A 23,194-nucleotide genomic window follows, 5' to 3' on the forward strand; every position below is an offset into this window, starting at 1 on the left:
GGACAAAGACAGGGAGATCAGCTGAGTGTGTGACATTTAGAAAGAGGCTGTATGTGAAAGTGAATGTCAGTGGACAGAAACTACAGCTGGACCAATAAAAAAAAAAAAAAAAAAAAAAAAAGCTGTACGGGTAGCAGAGCCAGACACACCTGGCACCACCTGCAGACACACGTATGGATGTAGCAGAAACCATTAAACACATTATAAATGATACATTAGCTTTTCTTTCACACTGTCTCTGACTTTAAATCAAACTGAACTCGTCCTGCTTTTGGTCAGATAGGATTAACACTTTTTTTCTGTTTGCTTAATGCCAGAATGAGAAAAGTTACATTTTATTTTCTTGAAATGTAGGAGTTTACATACAGTTCCTTAGTATTTGTTAGAATTACCTTTTAAGCTGTATGGTGTGGGTCAAACATCGTGGGTGTCCTTCCTCAAGGAAATATTGCAGTGTTAACAGCATTTATTGAGATACGTGTCTTTTCTTCTCTGCAGCACAGCTTTACTGTCTTTACTTGTAGGCGGCACAGTGGCCTGCCTGGGCACACCTTGTCAGCTCGGACCACACAGTTTTTGGGGGACTGAAATCAAGGTTTTATGGTGATTGTTTTATGAAATTTTTATTCAGGTTCGGAAGAGATCAGCAAAAACACAAATAAAAACACAAACACTGTTTCTGTTATGATAATAGTGCCCATATTTATTATTCCCCACAGAATACAGCAACACAAAACAGCAAGCACTTCCTAAACACTATTTCTGCTAGGATAACTATGTCCTTCATTATTCCCCACAGAATATAGCAAAGTAGCAAGCATCAAAGCCGACAAGCTTTCAAACAGGCGTGATGTTCAACAGGTCTCTTACCATGGCAAAAAACTGGGAAGTCAGTCAGTTTGGTTAGAGCGACATCAACGCGGCCGGGCATCCTCCCACGGCAGTCTTCCCAGTTCTGTGCCATGGTAAGCGATGGAACATCACGCCTGTCTGAAAGCATGTTTCTTTAAGCGCTTGCTACTTTGCGTGTGCGAAGTGCTTGCTGTGTGTGTTGCTATATTCTGTGGGGTAGCAGAAATAGTGTTTGTTAATGCTTGTTTGTTTGCTGTATTCTGTGGGGAATAATAAATATGGGCACTACTATCCTAACAGAAACAGTGTTTGTGTCCTTATTTGTGTTTTTGCCAATCTCTTCAGAACCTGAATAAAAATTTCATAAAACAGCGATCACCCCAGAACATGAACTTTGTTGTCTGTAAGCCACTTTGTAACAACTTCAGCAACATGCTTGGAGTCTGTGTTTATTTTGGAAGACCTACTTGTGCCCAAGCTTTAACTTCCTGGTTGATGTCTTTAGATGTTGCTTCAATATTTTCACCGCATGCTTTTTCGTGGTGAAGCCCTTTGTGAAGTGCACCAGTCCCTCCTGCAGCAAAGCACCCACACACCATGACGCTGCCACCTCCGTACTTCACAGCTGGGATGAATATGGTCCATTTTGCCTTCAAATCCTATGTATAATGGTCATTTTGGCTACATACATCATGCTTGGTTTATTCAGACCACAGGACAATCTTATTATTAGCATTTAAGATCCTTCTCCTGGAGCGTAATTGCAAACTGTAGTCCATGCTGCTTATGTTGCTTTTGGAGTAGCTGCTACTTCCTGAGAGGCCTTTCAGCCCATGTTGGTACATGAGTCATTTCTGTTCATTACTCTCTATTCCAGGGAAATGGACATACCCATGCTTTGTATATTTATAAATAATATATTTAAACAAATAAACGGGGCACCTTCAGGCATTTGAAGGTTGCACGCAAGGATGAAATTATTGAGGTCCATAATTCTCCTCCCGACATCTTGTCAGATTTTTTTTTTAGCTTTCTCTATGATCTGTTTAAGTTGTTGCTTTTATAAAATATATTCTTAATTTTGGATAGTAACAAATTCTAAAAATAACTGTGTCATTATTGTAGCATTTATAAAATAAATTATTTTAGTAACCCTAACCGACCTAAACATAAAACGTTTATTCTGATTTAATGTCTGCGAGGAAACAAAATGTTAAGTGTGTATTTTTGTGGAGTGTATGTAAATATCTGGTTATATCTATACATTTTATTTTTTCATGACTTAAATAAATCAAACAGGATCCTGCCATTTCATTTTTCTTGCTTCTAGGCTTACATGCTGCTGTGTTAACATATTCACTTTTAACGTATACTACCATGAGTTTATCCAGAAATGCATAACTTCATAAGAAGATTATTAAATTTGTCAATGACCTTGATTATAAAATCTGGTTTAACTGTGGTAAAGTAATCAAAATGTTTTCTGGTATGTCCATATCTAATTTTTATTGTGTGTTTTCAAAGTTATCGGGTAAACGTATGGTTCATATAACTTGTAAAGTTATAGTTACTCGTCTTCCATTTCTTTTCTTGAATCTATTCCATGTTTTGAAGCAGGGAAGGGAATTTTTATTTGATAATAACTGATAGATATTCTGTTCATAAAATAACCAAACAGCTAATTAAATCTGTGCTCCTTCTCTATTTCTTTCTCCTCTTCCTTAGTCCTCATCCTGCAGCCGGCGGAACGGGACGACCTGGGCGGGAAAACCCTGAAGATTACAGACTTTGGTCTGGCCAGAGAGTGGCACCAGACCACCAAGATGAGTGCAGCGGGGACCTACGCCTGGATGGCCCCGGAGGTCATCAAGCATTCGATGTTCTCCAAGAGCAGCGACGTGTGGAGGTATCACAGACCGTCCGCCTTTCAGCTCCTTACAGGATCTGTCGTCTTCTGATGAAAATCAACAAGAGGGATCATACGTCTCCTGTTTTAGCTTCCCTTCATTGGCTTCCTGCTAAATGAAGAATAGAATTAAAAATTCTCCTTTTCATGTTTAAAGCCCTTAATAAGCAAACTCCATCATATATCAGAGATATGAATACCCTGTATGTTCCTAACAGAGCACTTTGCTTTCAGATCAGTTCATCCACTATCAATATATAACATAGAAAGGATTCCTGGATCAATCTGTGCTTCTGTGCTTTTTTGTGTCTCTGCTCTGTTTTCTCTAACACCCAGTCGGTCGCAGCAGATGACCGTTCACACTGAGTCTGGCTCTGCTGGAGGTTTTTCCTTCCCGTTAAAGGGGAGTTTTCCTCTCCACTGTCGCTTCATGCATGCCCAGTATGAGGGATTGCTGCAAAGCCATCGACAATGTCACAATGTGACAAATATTATGTGATAGACCAATACAAAGTGGTTCATAAAAATAAAATTACACATTGTAATATATTAGTGACTTTGCATCAAGCCTCTCTGATTCAATACTTTGTAAACCACTTTAGCTCCATCCATGTTGCAATTAACTGAGCATCTTTCCTGAAACGTTACAGCACCATGAAGCTGTCACCTCCGTGTTTCACTGTAGGGTCGGGTGTGTTCGGGGTGCAACTTTAAAAATGCCTTTCCATTTTTACAATTATGCACCACAAATCCCACATAAAATAAAGTTTGCGATTGATAAAGCGTGAAAAAGATCAATCGGTATGAACATTTGTGCAAGGCTCTGTGTTAAAAACCCATAACCCACTGCTTCTCTCCGTCTCGTATCACAGTTTTGGAGTGCTGCTCTGGGAGCTGCTGACCGGAGAGGTTCCTTACCGGGAGATAGACGCCCTGGCGGTAGCTTACGGTGTTGCCATGAACAAGCTGACACTTCCCATCCCTTCAACCTGCCCTGAACCTTTTGTTCAGCTGCTGAGAGGTAAGCAGGCACTCCCTGACCCACAGGGTGACCCACCCACCCACCCGTTAAAACGACAACAAGAAAAAAAAAAGTCAATCCAAGCAGCTGGATGCGAACCCAAACATGTGGAGAGCGTTCTTGCTGCTGCAGATGTTTACCGTCTCTGTTTGCGTCGAGCTTGTCTCTCCGATTTTCCTTCACACCAGTCATCCAACGTGACCTTAAACATGCCGCTGATGATGCAGAAAGGGAGCTAGACAAAAAACCCTCCAGCTGCCTCACTGTAGTGGACGCTTTTTAAGCTTGCAGCCGTTCATTTTATAGGAGGTTTTCTTACATTACACAGGAGCTGAGAATAGCGAGTTTTGAAAAAAAAAAAACGGGGATGAGTTGGTCTCTTGGTAGTTTTGTATCTCTTGTGAGTGATGCTCCTGCTCTTCACCTTGAAAGCAACCCCTGTGCACTGTGGTAGAGTATTAACTGGCTCTTGTTTCACAGTTCAGATCATCCCTGTTTAAACACTCACCTGCAGTATAAACTTGACCTAATGTGCTCCATCTTAAACACAGAGGAGGACGTCTGAGGTCAGGTTTTAACTCTAATAAAAAACAGTACTTTTTCAGCTCCTAAAACCTCTTCCTGCCTCCTCGCCCCTCTTCATCGTATCCATGTTCATCCTCTAATCTCCTCTTTGTCACTTACAGCTCTCTTTGGTTTCCTCATGTCTTCAGGCTCCCTTTATCTCCCTCCAACTATATTTGTATACATTTTATACTAGTTTATTTCCCTTAATAATCACGTTTGAGCTGTTAAAAACTGTACTTTATGAGACTTTTTTCTTGTTGAATAACCTTTTTGCAGCTGTGCGTGATGATGATGTTTAGTATTTGACGTACGCTGCTGATCAGTTTTTTTATTTTAACTGTGCGACATGTTGTCTGTAACACTGTCAGTCAGGGTTCTGGCTCATGATGGTCGCCATATGCCGTCACCATCTTGCTGCCTCCTCTCCCACTGTTGTCTGCTGCGACTGGCTGAGATTTAAAATATAACCAGTCCGACAATCCCTGTCTTTGTGCTTCGTATTGACAGCTGGGCAGTCTGATGGGGTCTCCAGATATGATTTGCCATAACTAGGCATAATCCAGGGCCGGTTTTCTTCTCTCAGATTAGAGGATCAGTTTGTACATCCATATCAAACTTAGTACCAAAGATGTCTCTCCAACTAGAACTGATCTCAACAAAATGTCCCAATTCAGACAAATAAACTACAAAAGCTTAGAAGAAATTGTTCCCTAGCTAAGTTTCTCCTATAGCAGCCTCGATGTTCTACCTACAGCTTTCTTTAAGAAGGTTTTGCCTGTTATAACGTCTGATTTGATTCAGATAATAAACACGTCCCTTCTGTCAGGTGTTTTTCCCCAGTTCCTAAAAACAGCAATTATCAAACCACTGCTGAAAAATAACAATTTAGACAAACTACTTCTGCAGAACTACAGGCCCATCTCAAACCTCCCCTTTATCAGTAAGATTATTGAAAAAGCTGTGCTTCAACAATTAAACACTTTCTTAACAATGACCAGCCGCTTTGACGTTTTCCAGTCAGGTTTCTGTGCTCACCACGGTACAGAGACCGCCCTTATTAAGGTGTTTAATGACATCCATATAAATACAGACTGTGGAAGAACCACAGTGCTGGTTCTATTGGACCTCAGTGCAGCATTTGATACTGTCGATCACTCCATTCTGTTAGAGCACCTGGAAAAATGCTTTCTGGTACAGCACTCCACTGGTTTAAATCCTACTTAAAGGACAGGGAATTTTTTGTATCAGTAGGTAACTTTACATCAGAGATGACAAAAATCACATGTGGGGTTCCCCAAGGGTCAATCCTGGGTCCCCTCCTCTTCAATATCTACATGCTCTCTTTAGCTCAGATAATAAAAAATAACAACATCAGCTACCATAACTATGCAGACGACACACAGCTCTACATCACCATGTCACCAGGTGACTATGGACCAGTTCAAGTGCTGAGTAAATGCCTAGAAGAAATCCATGCATGGATGTGCCAAAATTTTCTTCAATTGAATATAAGCAAAACTGAAGTAATCATTTTTGGACCAATAGAGGAGAGATTAACTGCAAAATGGGAACTCAATGTAAGTAAAATTTTCTTGAAATTAGTGTATTTGTCCTTGATTTGAGCAGGTAAATAAGACTATTTGCCAATGGAATAAGATTTTTGCACTTAAAATAAGAACAATCATCATCTAATCTCCATCATCTTATTTCAAGTGCAGGATGTCTAATTATCTTATTTTAGGGGTAAAAATACTCATTCCATTGGCAAATAGTCTTATTTAGCTGCTGAAATGAAGGCAAAATGTACTAATTTCAAGACAATTTGAGTTCCCTTTTTGCAGTGTATAGAACTTAGCACACTATGGCGTGACACCTAGGTACCATTGCTATGCATGGAGTCAAGGCTGAAGCAGCATCAGAACTACACAAAACTGATTATTTTTAAAGTCCAATAAAGTTAAAATTATGTTGGTTTGATTATGGGGATCATTTTAATATTTTCTAAGAGTCAACTGGCCAAACAGGGAATCGGGGCCAAAATAAACCAAAAATAGGGTTTATGTAAAATTTTCTGATAAAAATATGGAGTCAATTTAATTAAATGTCAGAGTTGATGATTTTATATCAAGTTATCTCCATAGTTCAGCAGAAATTATTAAAAAGTTTTAAGAGGACAGGAGGGGTCATTGTAGCAGGTTTTTCCCCTCTTCGCTTTTCTATTAGATCCTTTTATATCCTTTTAAAGAAATACTTTTCTGTCATTGTTAGAGATTTTTATGTTTGATGCTTTTCAGGAAAGAAGAATTTAGTTTAAAAAGAAAGTGTTGTGTTGTTTAAATGCTGGGAAAGCTTTCTGGCTACAAACCAGACGTGGGGCTTGTTCTGTGCTTAAGTGTTTGAACTTTTTTTTATAATGAGACATTTCCTTTTTACATAAAAAATATAACAGAAACCCCGATAGAGCGGAAAATAAAGCAAACAGATGTCGATCTAGCCATGAATAAAGATCATATTTTTGCATTTACAAACTAGGCAGTTATTGTGAAAATAACACCCCGATGCTTAAAATGAGCAACAACAGGACGGTTTAAAGGTTATGGTTGTTTCTGCTGTCCATTTAGATTTTTACAGTTTCACAAGAAAATATTATGGATGGAAAACTTTATCTGCTGTTATAACGCACATTAGTGACGTTTAATCTAAACACCTAAATAATATCAGATGACCGTAACTTCTCTCAGGTCTCCCTGCTGTACTTATCAAAGCCCCTCCAACGTCTTTATCCCTCAGAGTGCTGGAGCTCCCAACCCCGCAGCAGGCCTCTGTTCACCAGCATCCTCAAGCGGCTGCAGGCCATCGAGCAGTCCTCCATGTTTCAGATGCCTCTGGAGTCGTTCCACTCCTTGCAGGAGGACTGGAGGCTGGAGATCCAGCAGATGTTCGATGAGCTCAGGGCCAAGGAGAAGGTGAGAGCTGTGAAGCCACCCACCCACCCAGACTCTGAATGAAAACCTACTACAGAGCCTCGTTTAGAGTCTCTTGCTGTTTCCGTGAGCTTGCGTGTTGAATTTCCGAGGAGAAGTTGTGTTTCACGACAAGGTGGGAAGCATCTCACCGTCAGCACCGAAAGTGTTTCTGCAAATTAGAAATAGCTCAGCCATGAGGATTGTGCCAGAAGAGGTGTTAAAGCTACACACATCTCCCCCCCCCCCTCGCCTTTCTTTTTTTTTTTTCTTTCTCCTGTCTGCAGGAGCTGAGGTCCTGGGAGGAGGCGTTGGCCCGGGCGGCCGAGGAGCAGAGGGAGCAGGAGGAGCAGCTGAAGAGGAGGGAGCAGGAGCTGGCTGAGAGGGAGTTTGACATTGTGGAGAGGGAGCTGAACATCATCATCCACCAGATGTACCAGGAAAAGCCCAGCGTGAAGAAGAGGAAGGGCCACTTCAAGAAGAGCCGGCTGCTGAAGCTGGGCAGGGACAGCAGCTGCATCAGCCTGCCCTCTGGTGGGTGCAGACGAGAACTGCAGTCTGGTTTAAAGAAGCCCTGATGGGGCCCTTTATGACGCTTCTTGCTATAGTGCGTTTTACAAAGCAGAACGACAAATGAAACACAACCCAGACTAAAGTCAGTGGCGTCTCTGGCGTGATAAGTTAAGTGATTAAGTGGGACACAAAAACTCAACACCTGTTAGCAGCAATTAGCTAACAGGTGTTAGCAGTAATTTTTCTGTGATTAATACAACCTGACTTTGATCAATTTTAAATCAAACAGATAAATTAGCATAAACCAACACTCTAGAAATGCCATTTTATATAAGCTAAATGGAATTCAAATTTTACATATGAATATACAAATAAAGGCTCACTCATAATGTTCATTTATTGATCAGAAAAGATTCACATAAACCCTTCTATGAGCCAGCAAGTACAACCAACGCAAAGGTAACGTGTGCATTTCCAGCATTGTGATTGGACGGTCCTAGCTTGGGGCCAGAGGATTTGTGCCCCACGGCTGTCTACTGAGAGCCTGTTGGGACTTCAGATGTTCATTATTTAAACAAACGTTGGTGGGGCGGCCTTAAGAGGATTTAACCTACTGAGCTTGTTAGTATTCTGGCATACTTTCATATATAGACACAAATGTTTCTAACAGATTTTTATTGGTAAGGGAATCGGTCTTTATTTTACAATATTGCTCTATAAAGAATGATCCTGTCCCACTGATTATTGTGAACATAGAGCTCCACAGCGACATCTGGTGGGGCCTGACCCCACTGGCCCCAAATGCAGAGACAGCACAGACTAAAGCAGGGGTCACCAACATGGTGCCGCGGGCACCAGGTAGCCCCTATCACATGTTCTAAGACTGGCACCTAGTCTGTTGCTCTACTTTTGTTATCACACTTGCATTTATATAGATTTAAAAATGACAATGTCTATAAGAAAAAAAAAAGCATTGCTAAAATGTTTATCAATGAACTCTGGCTCTTCTAAGTCAAAGGTCAGTACTAGTAGATGTTGACTTTAAACCAAAAATTCAAAAATGACTCTGCAGCGATGTTAAAGACTCACTGCCACTTAAAGCAAACTCTTACTGCTGCCAAGGCTGAAGCAACATGTAAACAGTTTAAGGAGGCGATTACTGTTTTGCATTGAGTCAAGTTAGTTTGGATAGCTTTTTCCCTTAATAAATGAATCATTTGAAAACACAAGTTTTTATTTTCCTATGTTTTCTTGGCTGGACACAAAAATGTTGATTATCTGAAATATTTAAGTGTGACCGGAAAGCAAAATCAAGAGAAATTCACAGCAATGCACGTAGGAAATAGAAAAACTGTAATGCCACAATAATCAAGATATCTTGTCAATCAGCCAGTAGCTCCCCCCCCCCTTCCCTTCCCCAACATGAATGTTTTACTCTTTGGAGATTCGCCTGTTTCCCAGAGTTTGGTTTTGTGTGTTTTCACTGTTTTCATGACTTTCTGCCGCTGATTGAGGTTTGATGAAGATTTACCAGTAATGACCAGGCTTGATGTTTAAATTTCAACTTCCACGTTTGTTTGAGGAATCTAGAGTAAACACAGAGGCACGTCTTTCTCTCTCTTTCTCTGCAGGTTTTGAGCACAAGATCACAGTAAAGGCGTCCCCCAGCATGGACAAGAGGAAGAACCAGGGCTGTGAGAGCACCACCCCCCCTGCCAGTCCGGGGGTCTTACCCCGCCTGCGGGCCATCAGACGTGAGCACAAACACCTGCGAGTCTAAGGTGAATATAGCAAACGTAAACCCGTCTAAGTGTTTTTCTTGCTCTTTTAGTGACCCCGAGTGACGGCAGTAAAACGTGGGGACGCACTGCTGTGTGCAAGAAGGAAGACCTGACAACCAATAAGAAGAAAGGGCGCACCTGGGGCCCGAGCTCCACCCACCAGAGGGAGCGGATAGGTGGAGAGGAGAAGTAAGAGCTGCTTTAAACTCATCTGACTAACAGGACGTTGTTCTGTACATGTAAAGATGAAAATAAACACTTATATTAAACACTTTCACATCTTCACATTAATTATGTAAAAATAACCCTGGTCCCGCTTTACAAATCAAAAGAATAGCTCCTTGTGGCCATAACTATTGTAAAATAATATTTATAAGCAGTAGAATAGATGTATCAATTATGTGTGCAATTCATCCAAAGATCTAAATAGAAAGCTGTAAGGATTTAAGATTTTAATTGATATCATTTTTTTTATAATTTGCTGTCTGAATGCCAAAGAGAGCCCAACAGATTTACTTTCACAAGTGGAGCATTAGCGCTTTTGCTAAAGTGCTGAGCTTGATTTTTATATGCAAAAAAAACTTTATTGGATATTATTTTGGTTTTAAGTTCAATGGACACAGGGATGGAAAGGTAAAAGACAAAGAAAGGAAGAAAAAAAGATGAGACATAACGTTAAAGGGAGGAAAAAAAAATATCCCCATAGTCTGCTTCTACACCTGCAGAAAAAGGTATAAAAAGAACAGCAAAACTAAAAAAACTTGTACAGGTTTTGCTGTAAACAACCCACACGTTTGATAACATCACTGAAAAATACGCAGCATCATTTAATACAAGACGTATTTAGTGACAGCCAAAGCTAACTATAGAAGAAGTTTATCTGTAAACACCTGGATCCAAGTACCTGTAGGTGTTAGCGAGAGTGCCCTACTTTCAGGAGTGCACTTCTTTCAGTATGGGCGAGTACCAACAAATAGGTCACAGATACCATTTTGATGTTTGTATGTCACTTGAACGCAGCCTTCTCTCTCCCGACTAGTATTATACATGTTATATACACTGCAAAAACGGATCTAAAAATAAGTAAAATGTTCTTAAAGTTAGTGTATTTGTCCTTGATTTGAGCAGGTAAATAAGATTATCTGCCAATTAAATGAGTATTTTGACCCCTAAAATAAGATAATTAGACATCCTGCACTTGAAATAAGATGATGGAGATGAGTTGTTCTTATTTAAAGTGCAAAAATCTTGTTCCATTGGCAAATCATCTTATTTATCTGCTCAAATCAAGGACAAATACACACATTTTAAGAACATTTTACTTATTTTAAGTTCTGTTTTTGCAGTGTATATAAGTTCACAAATGTTGCAGTATTTTGGCCTTTGAGAGCCAAAAGTTTATTCAACTATTGTCACCCATTCCAGGTAGGCAATAAAAAGTTCTACTACCCTAAGTAGTATGCAGTTCTTCATGTATATACACACACACATCAATTTCAAACAGATGGTATCGGGTATTTACCTGACTCCGCCAGATAGATTTGCTCCGCATATCCATCTGGAAACCTTCCGTTGAAGTAATTTTGGGAAGGGGCGAAAATACTGGTTAGCTGATTGGCCTATGTTGGTGATAGACGGGCCAAATGAACCAATCAGATCAACGAAGCATATGACGTACTCGTCAACATGCTTCGTCGTCGCTCGTAACAGAGCAACGACGAAAACACAACCACAAGCAAGCTACTCTTGCTGCTGCAGGTAAAGGCTCGTTAGCTCAGCAAAGAAATACTCTGTAATTCCGATAAAACTTGCTTGATAGCCACGCTAACGCTAGTTTCATCGGCTGAAGCCGCCATGTTCTTTAGACTGAACTGTTGCTCCTCGTTGCGTCACACCTCAACCCGCCTCAAAGCCAACGCTGATTGGACGTTCGTTTGGTGAACGGCTCCAAATTTTCTTTAACGGAGGGTAGCCAGACTGATCTGCGAGTGAAACCTTGAAAGCTCGCGAGATCAGGATGGTCTCACGAGGCTAATCGGGTATCGGTATCGGGGCCAAAAAATGGCATCGGCGCAACACTAGTGATTTTCTAAGTATCTTATAACAGTACCTTATTCTGGACCAAGAACAGCTTTTCCAAGCGATGCTTCTGTGTTTGCAGGCTGAAATCTCTCAGCGAAGGCAAAGTTTATTCATCCAGCGCACCAAATCTGGGGAAGTCCCCCAAACATGCTCCCATGACGACTGGCTTCTCCAGCCTCAACGAGATGGGTGAGTCTCAGCTCCTTCTGTGCAGCGCGTCCGTCCGTCCGTCCGTCCGTCCGTCCGTCCGTCAGCAATCTGTTCGCAATCTGACTCCTTCTCTCCTCCTGTGGACCGCAGAGGAGTGCTCTGAGTTTGAAGAATCCCCGGGCTCCCTGCTGCCCTCGGAGACCAGCAGCAACGGCGCCATGGAGGACTCGGGGCCCCTGTGGGGCAGCTTGGGGCCCAACGCGGCGCCTCCCGTCGGCAGCGCCAGCCCCTGTCTGGCGTCTGCAGGCCCGTCGGTGGGCGTAGGAAACCAGGACTCGGTCCGGCGCTGCAACCAGAGGAAGAAGAGCGACATGTTGCTGTTGGGTTGTGCCTCCCTGCTCGCCGCCGTCGGTCTGGGACAGGATCTGCTGCAGCTGGGAAAACAGCAGGTGGGAGGCGCACAGCAAGCATGATCATCTGATCAATTAAACCTCACAGCCGAGCTCTCATTTAGTTAAAAGCAGTACCTTGTTCAGTTAACAGATACACTGCAAAAATGGATCTAAAAATAAGTAAAATGTTCTTAAAGTTAGTGTATTTGTCCTTGATTTGAGCAGGTGAATAAGATTATCTGCCAATGGAATGAGTATTTTGACCCCTAATATAAGATTATTAGACATCCTGCTCTTGAAATAAGATGATAGAGATGAGTTGTTCCTATTTTAAGTGCAAAAATCTTGTTCCATTGGCAAATCATCTTATTTACCTGCTCAGATCAAGGACACTCATTTTAATAACATTTTACTTATTTTAAGTTCTGTTTTTGCAGTGTATCTGATGATGGGCCACAGTTTTTTTATACTTAGTTGCTTCTTAAAATAAGACTAAATCACATTTCTCCCGGTGAAGTAACTAAAATATCAGATGTTTACTCTAGCAAAGGTTTGGCCATCCGGGAGAGTAAAATATATTTTGGTGTTTAAATAGAAAGAACCATGTTTAAGACAGAAAGGAGCTTGCAGCCACCAGCTGTACGTTTAGCAATTCACTGCAAAAAGGGAACATTTTCTTGAAATGAGTGTGTTTTTCGTTGATTTAAGCAGGTAAATAATACCATTTGCCAGTGGAGTAAGATTTTTGCACTTAAAAATAAGAACGATTCATCTCCATCATCTTATTTCAAGTGCAGGATATCTTATTATCTTATCTGAGGTGTGAAAATACTAATTGCATTGGCAAATAGTCTTATTTAGCTGCTCAAATCAAGAAAACAAAAAAGAATTTCAAAAACATTTTATTTACTTTTAGTTCCCTTTTTGCTGTGTCGCTTGCAATGAGATAATTCGGTGAAAGACAAACTGAGTCCTGTTTTGGAGAAAAGTTTTTGTTATGAAAAACAAATGCTCGTTATCTAATTTTCTCTGGAGAGACCTGAACAAAAAGCACTACAATAGTCCCATCTGCTCTGGTTGTATTTTTACAAAGATGAGTCAAACTTTCAAAGATGTTCTCTAAAAAGACTTAAAACTAGTAGCTGAGAAAATAGTGGGAATACAAAGATACATGATGCCTTGCCAAGGTGTTAGTATAGCGTTTTCAACTTTTCCAAAGTCTGTGCATATTATGTGAAAAAATCTCTGCCTTTTATTGGAATTTAGACCAACATCAGCTCGTTTTTTGTTTTTTTTTATAAAGATTGTGTGTGAAATGCATTTATATTTATTCCCTGAGCCAATATTGAAAGTAAAGGTACAGCTGCAGTACTCTACACGTCATTTATTTCTCTCTCTTTCTTTGCAAAACAGCATCAGTGATCATCAACTTTCAAGTCTTGGCTCAGATTATCAATTTAAGTTTAAACTAAACCTTTTTTTGATCCAAATTATTATCATTAATATTTAATCACTGCTCTGGCTTATGGTTAGGCTCGATGTCCTGCTGGAAAGTGAACCTCTACCACAATCTCAAGTCTTCTGCAGCATCCAGCAGGCTCTTCTGCCAGAATAGCTCGGCTTTTAGCTCCATCCATTCTAAAGGGAAATATCTGCGCTAGGTTTTATTTAGGGGTGTCAAAGTAAGGGGATGCGCAAGCACAACACATAGTATATATTTTTATTTCTTAAAAAAAATGACAACCCCGTATATTATTCCTTCAGCTTCACCAATGTATCACATTAAGTCCCGTCAAAGTTTGTGCTTGTCACAATTATTTGGAGAAGAGGATTCGTACTTTTGCAAGAAGTTGTAGGAAAAAAAAGCCACGTTACACTGCAAAAATGGATCTAAAAATAAATAAAATGTTCTTAAAGTTAGTGTATTTGTCCTTGATTTGAGCAGGTAAATAAGATTATCTGCCAGTGGAATGAGTATTTTGACCCATAAAATAAGATAATTAGACATCCTGCACTTGAAATAAGATGATGAAGATGAGTTGTTCTTATTTTAAGTGCAAAAAATCTTATTCCATTGGCAAATAGTATTATTAACCTGCTCAAATCAAGGACAAATGCACTAATTTTAAGAACATTTTACTTATTTTTAGTTCTGTTTTTGCAGTGTAATGTTCCGGTTCTCATCAGCCGCGCGTTTCATATATACGGAAGAAACGAAAACAGCGGCTGGAAGAAATCCTGGAGTTCAGGTTGTTGCATCACTTTGTGTCTTTCTGTTCCCAGATGCTCCAGGATGAGCAGGACCTCAGGGAGGAGCAGCGGAAGAAGAAGGAGGGTCTCTTCCAGCGGACGGGCCGTTTCCGCCGCAGCACCTCCCCTCCCAGCAGAAACCTCTCCCTCACGCTCTCCAAACACCACGACTCCGGGCTCGCCTGCATGGACCCGTCCCCCTCCGTCACACTCCTCTCCCTGTCCTCGCTGTCTGACTGCAACTCCACCAAGTCCCTCCTTCCCTCCGACTCGGACGATTACCCTCTGACCCCGTCGACCGGCGTCAAAACCCCCTCGTCGTTGGCGGCGCCGCCTCCTCCCCCGGCTCCCGCCCTCAACCCGCTCCTGGACCTGCGGGCGGAGAGCTTCAAGAAGGAGCCCAACCAGTCTCTCACGCCCACTCACGTGTCGGCGGCCATGGCTCTGAACAGAGGACACAGACGGACCCCCTCGGACAGCGCCATCCGACCCCGAGCGCAGACCCTGGGACACCGGCGGACGCCGTCCGACGGGAGCATGCCGATGCCTCCCCCGCCCATCATCACCACATCTAAAGGTAGGCAGGCAGATGCTTTAAAGGCCTCCGCTTTACCTGCGGTGAGACCGCTTCACTGTTTTAACCGCGGATGTTCCTTTTGAGGCGTAACGTCAACAAATAAATGCAGGAATTACAGCAGAAATGGAATAAAACCTTTAATACGTGGATGAAATAAAAAGGCCATGCAAGTACGAACCAAACGGTGTGGTCAGCAGAGGGGCCACACTGCAAAAAGGGAACTAAAAATAAGTAAAAAATGAATGCAGGTTTCCTTGATTTGAGCAACTAAATAAGACTATTTGCCAATAGAATGAGTACTTTTACCCCTAAAATAAGATAATTAGATATCCTGCACTTGAAATAAGATAATAGAGATGAATTGTTCCTATATCAAGTGCAGAAATCTTATTCCATTGGCAGCTAGTGCAGTTTATTTGCTCAAATTAAGCAAAAATACACCCATTTCAAGAAAATTTTACTTACTTTTAGTTCCCTTTTTGCAGTGCACAAACGTCCCCATGGCCACCCTAAACTGACCTTAGGTGTAGCGCTGCACTATATGAGAAAACCTTGTGATGGGGATAATATTGCTAAATCCTGTTGTGATGATATCAGTTGTGATATATGCATATTTATCTCTCTCCTCTCTTTCTCATCTGTTCTCCTGACACTCTGACCTTTAGCATTTTGGATAATGTCCCTTTGTACTCAATGTGAGCAGTGAGACTCTGTCCTACTGGCTAATTATTAGATTAGCATGAGAAATCCAACTTTATAGGAATTTGAATATATTAGCCAATAAAGTATTGCAAACACAGAGAAAGTGAAGGCGATATGTTGTGCAGCCCTACTTAGGTTTGGGTGTGTATGCTTGGTTGTTTGCACTGCAAAAAGGGAACTCAAGTAAGTAATATTTTCTTGAAATTTTTGTATTTTTCCTTGATTTGAGCAAGTAAAAAAGATTATTTGCCAATGGAATAAGATTTTTGCAGTTAAAATAAGAACAATTCATCCCCATCATCTTATTTCAAGTGCAAAAATCTCATCCCATTGGCAAATAGTCTTATTTAGCTGCTCAAATCGAGGAAAAATATACTAATTTCAATAAAATTTTACTTGCTTTTAGTACCATTTTTGCAGTGTGACCTCCGTGTCTCTGTGTTGCCCTGTGATGGACTGGAGTACAGAAGTATAGACGAGGGCTTATGGATGGTGTGTGGACTACCAGATAATGTCAGTGTTAGGCTGTGGAACCTACAGTGACAACGTTTCTGTTTTATTCTGATTAAATGCAAGTTAAAAACAAGTGAATTAGTTTTTGTTGTTTAGTGCGTGACATATTTTTTCTTTAATTCCCAGGAACCCCGGACACGTTGGACATCCCTCGTCTCCCGGACCCCTCCGTGATCTACCCGGTCCCCCATCGGCGTAAAGCCCCCGCTCCCCCGGTCCCCGACTCGGCTCCCCCCTTCCTCATCAGCCCCCCGGAGAGACCCAAGACTCTGGAGTTCGCTCCCCGCCCGCGGCCCACCCCGGCCCGCATCAGGGCGGACCACAGGAAGCTGGGCTCCGTGTGCCGGACCCTGAGCTCGTCGCCGGGCAGCAGCTGCGACAGCCCCCTCGGCTCGGGGGACAGCAGCGCCGGCGCCACCCGGCCCACCCTGATGGACATGGACGTGGAGGGCCAGAGTCTGGACCAGACCATTCCTCTGTGCGGACAGCGGCAGCCGGCCAGTCTGTGTGAACAACAGTACCTGTAGTCAAACACGTCGGGGTTTGGAGTCAGAGATCCGGGGCTCGATACGGACCGTGCCTCCTTTCTGAGCTGAGCGAGGGGCGCTCAGTAAGTCCCGCCTATAATGGTGTTGCACTTAGTGTCCTTAAAAGGCATGAAACCCTTCCAGCAGCCCCTGGTCTCCAGTCTGCATGACACCTGGGGCCCTAGAGGCCCGTGAAAGCCCGGTGGGGCGATCGTCCAGCTAAACCCCCTCAGCTCCTCGGAGGCCACCTGCTGCTTTCCGTTGGGTGACTGATCCTCTCTAAAGCCATTAAAGCGTCTCTTTAAAGGCACTAGCTGTCATCTCGGTCCATCTTCTCGTGCCGTTTCCCCGTCGGTGTCGCTCTGCACATCCTCTGCTCTCGTCGTCGCCGTCTGCCGCGTAAAACGAGACCAGAAAATCAGCGTCTCGCGTCTGTTGTCGTAGTTCCGGCTGCGGCGTTTCTCAGCGAGGAGGGTCTCCTAGTTTCATCGGGCATGTTTCCTCTTCTTCATGATGGTCGTCGCCCTCATCTCTCCGAACCTGAAAGGATGAAAAGCCTTTTTCCCCATTTTTTAGCCTTGTACGAAAAACAAAACAAAAAAAATCTGATTATTTTCTCCACCTTTTTAGCAGCTTTTTAGCTGTTTTTTTTTTTTTTTTTTTTAAATCGATTTTAAACACCCAAGAGTGCTTCTTTCGCGTGAAAGTTTGTACTGGAGGATATTATGCAGAGCTGGACCCATTTATTGGCACCCCTGGCAAAGATGTTAAGTTATTAAAGGTTAAACTTCAAATATGTGTTTTTTTTTTTCCTGCGGCATCATCTCACACTGAAAAGTGTAGAAATGTCCAATCGGATATAAAGAAATAATTGTTCTTATCAAAATCACAAATGACACACGTATTGTCACCCAGAACTGCTCCTTTAAAATAAATAAAACCAAAAACATTAAATTATACTTTAAGTTAATCAGAGTTTCTAGAAACTTTTTTATTGGTAATCCACAACTTTCCATTTCCCTGCAGACACAGATGTCCATTTCTCTGAGCCACTCTTAAAAACAGGAAAGACAGGAGAACATGCCAGGGTGATCTTGCCCCCAGACCCAGTGAGCAGATCGATAAGGGAGGTAAAAAAACGTGTCACTCTTAGAGAAGCACAGCAAACAGTGACGTCTAGTGATCACAGAGTCTCCATGCCGGCTAATAGATGCTACGGACATGCAGACTGGTTGTTTTAGAGGCATGCCAGAAGAAAATGTCCAAACATCACCAACGTAAGCATGTGAAGTTTGCTCAGTATTCCTGGGACCTTCAGGTTGGGGGTGAAACAAAAGCCCCTTTCAGATCCTCCTTTCGTACTGAAATCTACTCAGGGGGGTTGAATTCGACCCGCCGATTCTATACAACCGGTAATATACTTTATTGATCCCAAAGGGAAATTAAATGTTGTTGTAACTCCTATCGATCCAATAAAAATTGATTCTATTGATCAGAGTCTTCGTAGCGGTTTGTATGGCAGCAAATTTGAAGAAGCCTCTGACTAAAGATACTCTGTTTTCCCAAGACAGTCTCATGAAGAGTTATGGTTGTCCATGATTCGAATACAATCCCAAGCGTCTTACACAGATAAAAGCTGTGTGCAGTCGGCCAGGCTAAGCCCCTGAATCAGCAGATTGACTCGTATGATGTGAAAGGACCGAGTGATTCTCTAACCAGGAAGGTTGTGGTCGTGTGTTTAATGCGGCTTCATGCCCACCGTTAGTTCTTCTGGGGGATCAGGGTTGCTTTGGACCAGTTTCTCTTCCAAAAACCCCGGGAATCTTGTAAGAGGGCGTGGAAGCAGAAACTCTTTTGAATATCAGGACATTTTAGACAACAATTTTGAAGGTTCTGCCAGTAAACTGGAATGGGATCGTTGTCAGGTCCTAAATGAGGCCAAGGCAACACAGAGATGGCTGTTCACGGCTATTTCAGACCCCAGACCTAAATCCCAGGGGAAGCCTGTCGTGTTGGGCTGAAGAGACGAGATCATTAGAGGGGACCCAGGACTTTATGCAGAGAAATGCTGAAAGGTCGCTCTCTTTGCACTGCAAAAATGGACTTAAAAATAAGTAAAATGTTCTTAAAATTAGTGTTTTTGTCCTGGATTTGAGCAGGTAAATAATATTGACCCCTAAAATAAAATAATTAGACATCCTGCACTTGAAATAAGATGATGGAGATGAGTTGTTCCTAGTTTAAGTGCAAAAATCTTTTTCCATTGGCAGATCATCTTATTTACCTGCTCAGATCAAGGACAAATGCACTAATTTTAAGAAAATTTTACTTATTTTTAATTCTGTTTTTGCAGTGTGTCTGCTCGAACCCTGTGAAACCTTATGGAAGATTAAGTTCAGTCCTTTTGGCAAAACACCATATTTTCCCCACTGAATAGATGTGCTGAAATTAAAGGTTGGAGTTTTCAGTGGGGCTGCTGCCGTAACAGACGAAGCTTTTTTTGCTGCATGTTGTCTCTCTCTCTCTCTCTCTCTCTCTCTCTCTCTCAGTTGCTTCACATATCGTCATCTTTTAAAAAGAGCAAACATTCCTCGTGTATCAGTCAGCAGCAGGCTGCATCGATCCCGCTCGCCCCCAGTGATGCAGAACCGGAACCCCCCCTCCCCCCTCCCCCACCTGATTCTAGCATCAGCCTCGTGCTCCTCTGACCTTCAGCATCGGCTGCACTTTAGGAGAAACGATTTGCAACTCGCCGGTGAAATCGCGTCAGGCCGATCGGTTGTTTTCACGCACCGGACGGTTTATTGGCTGCAGACGGTATTTACTCGACCGTGCAAACTTCTTTAGGTGAATAGCGTGTTTGTGCGCGAGAGTGGATCGGCGTGACTGTTCCGGGATCGACGACGACAATCCCTTTGCTACAAGAGTGAGCCCAAACTCATTCTCCCTTTGTGCGGTTAAGAACACTGAGTATTTATTGAAATCGTTGTTATTGTGGGAAAGAATTAATTATTATTATTACTATTCTTATTATTTCAGTGCTCTACCTAGGTGATATATGTATATACTTGTTAATATGGGAAGAAGAAGAAACCAAGAAAAAAACAAACTAAAACCTGGGAATCTGCTTACTGGAACATTTGTATTGTCTTCTGTCTCTGCCTGTGAGGAATCTGTGTGAAATATGATGAATGAGAGGTGAATAAAAATAAAACAGTTAAAAACAAATACATTTGTGTGTTTTAATGTTTAATCATGTTTTAGGCTGCAGTTAATCAACCCTTTGTTTTCCAGACAGACTCCTTTCTTCCTCTATTGTTAATCTAAGTCTAACCCAGGACTACTGCGGCACTTTAGTCGTCGTAGTACTTATAATGTAAAGTGCATTATAAATAAAATGTAGTTTTATTATTATTAGAGAAAAATTATCTGCAAATTTGTTTTGTTTGTGTTCAAATATAATCAGTCCAAACTGTGGGATTACTTTTTGGATTTACTCTGGCTACAGAAAAGTACACTTTTTGATTAACTGCACTGATTTAACTGACCCATAGTACCACAGCTAAAAGGGTAAATTGTGTTGGCCTGTGCGTTTCAGGCCATGGTAGAGATTTAATATCTTTTAGAGCAATATTTAGAAAGTATTTTCCATTAGTTTGGTAATTATTTAGAGGTAATAGATACAGTTCTGTACAAAAGATCCATCATTTCCTCACACTTTCTGTAAAATCAAATGAACTTTGGATGTACAATAATGTGAAAAAAATGAGGACATCATGAAATCTTTACACTTTTTTTTTTTTTTTTTTTAAAAAGGTCACATATGATTTTTAATCTTTTTTTTGAATTATTTCAAGAAAAGAAGGTGATTTAGGTCACATGTTAACACCAGAAATGAAGCTATTTTTACGAACTACAGAAAAAAATCTGGCTTTTAACTAAGGAAAAGGCAAGAGACTATATACCCTCTGATGGCTATTTGTGTTTTTCTTAGAGAAACATAGCCCAGGAAAGTTAAACTAGTATCGCTCTGATTGTACCGGTGTACACTTTACTTATTAGCAATAGCAAGACCTTGCTGCCAAGGTGAAAATTAAGGTTTTTCTAAGACTTCTTTTACCATCTTGCGGTCAGCTTTCAGGCTGATCTGTATTAGGCCATGATGGATGTTGACATAGCTGAGTTCAACGTCTGTTTTGACCTCTTTAAATCCTTTATTAGATTCATAAGCAGCTGCGATCTTTGTTCTGACAGCCTTGGACAGGTCTTTCGGTGTCGCCGTGGTGTTTTTGTTTCACTTCAGTCAGAAGCACATCAAAGTTTTAGAGCTGTCAGTGTTTAGAAAAAATTATAATAAATACCCATATGTCTAAATGTTGTGGGGAAACTGTAGGTTTTTGCTCCTTAGAGAACAACACCCCATCGTCGGCTTTTCTACTGAACTTGTTTGGCTCTGTTGTTGTAACTTGCTATTTAATGGAGATAAATCCCAACCTAACCTGAAAACAAGCTCCCACCTTTGACTACATCACACTGAGCAGAGTTATTTAAGTCCATTAGTATTTTTCTTCTTTTTTTCCCCCTGTTCATTTGTGTACTTTTAATCAAATCCCTGCATTTACCTGTGTTCTGTACGGCTGCAACACAACACTTGAGCTGTATGTCGGAGGACTGCCGGGATTTCAGGAGGATTTGGCAACAAAGTGTCTGAAGGCGGCCAAAATATCCACTAACTGCATCTGAACAGCTCAATTATTGTGCCTCTTGTGGCGTCATTAACCCAAATACACAGAATTGGCTTTTTTTTTCTTCAGCCTCTTTCTACAATGTGCTTTTCAGATGCTGGGATATTCAGCAGGAAAAGTTCTTAATTTACTGCACAGCATTGGTTTTATTTATCGGTTTTCACAAAGGATACCAGACTTTCTGATGCTCATTCAAAGGTTTTTACTTTTTTTTGTTTGCTTGAGTGATTAGATATTGTGTCATTGTTAATGTGTAACTCTGCTCTATGAATTCAGTCTATTACAAGAATAGTCGTATATACGAGAATAAAGTCACAAGATTACCAGAATAAAGTGTTAATATGAGAATAAAGTCATAATATCCCAGATCAACTATAAATTTCTCCTACTCACCCATAAATGCATCCATGGACATGCACCTACACACCTCCAAGAAGTCATCACCCTACAGTCCACCACCTGCACCCTCAGATCTACATGCAGCCTGCTCCTCCAAGTCCTCAGTACCAGGCTCTCCACCATGGGAAATGGAGTCTTCTGCTCGGCCGCATCACGCCTCTGGAACCGCCTCCTTACCCAGCTGAGGGGTCATTCAGAGCCTTGTCTCTTTTAAAACAGGCCTGAAAACTTTTATTCCCCAGAAAAGCCTATGAATGCTAACCATGAACTGAGTTTTAACCTCATCTTGCTGTTTTTAATTTCCTTTACCTTGTTTTTAAGTTCTTTTAACTCTGTAGCAGTTTGAGAGCTCGTTGATGAAAAGGGCATTACAATGTATTATTATTATTATTATCCATCCATTTTCTGACCCTCCCTCATGGGGTTGCTGGTGCCTTTCTCCAGCTGTCAATAGGCGAGAGGAGGGGTACACCCTGGACTGGTCACCAGTCTATTGCAAGGCTATTATTATTATTATTATTATTATTATTATTATTATTATTGACCTGTCCAGGGTGTACCCCACCTCTTGCCCATTGACAGCTGGAGATACCAAAAAAAAGTAAAAAACAAAGCAACTGGACTTGTTTTCCATAGTTGAAGATGTTTCGCTTCCTCTCCAGGAGGCTTTCTCAATCCAAAAAGTCTGGAGTAATGTAGAGTACCAAGCTTTATACTACTGCCCAAACAAAGGCCTTGTAATGTAATAAAATGTGTTTGGACAGTAGTATAAAGCTTGGTACTCCAGACTTTTTGGATTGAGAAAGCTTCCTGGAGAGGAAGCGAAACGTCTTCAACTACGGAAAACAAGTCCAGTTGTTTTGTTTTTTACTTTTTCTTTTTGGAATGACCATGACCTGGATGAATCTTCACCAGCATACAGCTGGAGATAGGCACCAGCACCCCTCACGACCCCAATAGGTATAGGCATGTTAGAAAATGGATGAATGGATTATTATTATTATTATTATTATTATTATTATTATTATTATTATTATTACGAAAATAAAGTGACACAGTTTATGCACAATTGTTTAAAGTCCTGATAACAGTATTAATTTGATTGATGTGCTAAAAAGATTTAGTAGTTTCTTATTTGAGAGACCGACACCAAAGAATAACTTTACAAGATCCTCAACGTTCCTCATTTGAACACAGAGGAACAACTGCACTTTTTTTTTTTTTTTTTTTGGTCGGGACTTCTCATACAATCAC

At 41.4% G+C, this 23,194-nt stretch overlaps 1 protein-coding gene across 1 annotated transcript in view; it reads left to right on the top strand.

The window, feature by feature from the left end:
* map3k10 (mitogen-activated protein kinase kinase kinase 10) overlaps positions 1-17,426 on the top strand; it is a 52,353-nt gene extending 34,927 nt beyond the window's left edge. The window contains exons 2-11 of the mRNA XM_036149737.1: positions 2,578-2,758; positions 3,631-3,779; positions 7,137-7,312; positions 7,597-7,843; positions 9,454-9,576; positions 9,654-9,792; positions 11,765-11,874; positions 11,986-12,284; positions 14,511-15,054; positions 16,396-17,426. Coding sequence (XP_036005630.1) covers positions 2,578-2,758; positions 3,631-3,779; positions 7,137-7,312; positions 7,597-7,843; positions 9,454-9,576; positions 9,654-9,792; positions 11,765-11,874; positions 11,986-12,284; positions 14,511-15,054; positions 16,396-16,796 — 2,369 coding nt within the window. The 3' untranslated portion in view covers positions 16,797-17,426. The remainder of the gene's footprint in view (positions 1-2,577; positions 2,759-3,630; positions 3,780-7,136; positions 7,313-7,596; positions 7,844-9,453; positions 9,577-9,653; positions 9,793-11,764; positions 11,875-11,985; positions 12,285-14,510; positions 15,055-16,395) is intronic.
* The last annotated feature ends 5,768 nt before the right edge of the window (positions 17,427-23,194 follow it).

Source organism: Fundulus heteroclitus, chromosome 18 (assembly GCF_011125445.2).
Source record: "Fundulus heteroclitus isolate FHET01 chromosome 18, MU-UCD_Fhet_4.1, whole genome shotgun sequence".
Taxonomy (NCBI): domain Eukaryota; kingdom Metazoa; phylum Chordata; class Actinopteri; order Cyprinodontiformes; family Fundulidae; genus Fundulus; species Fundulus heteroclitus.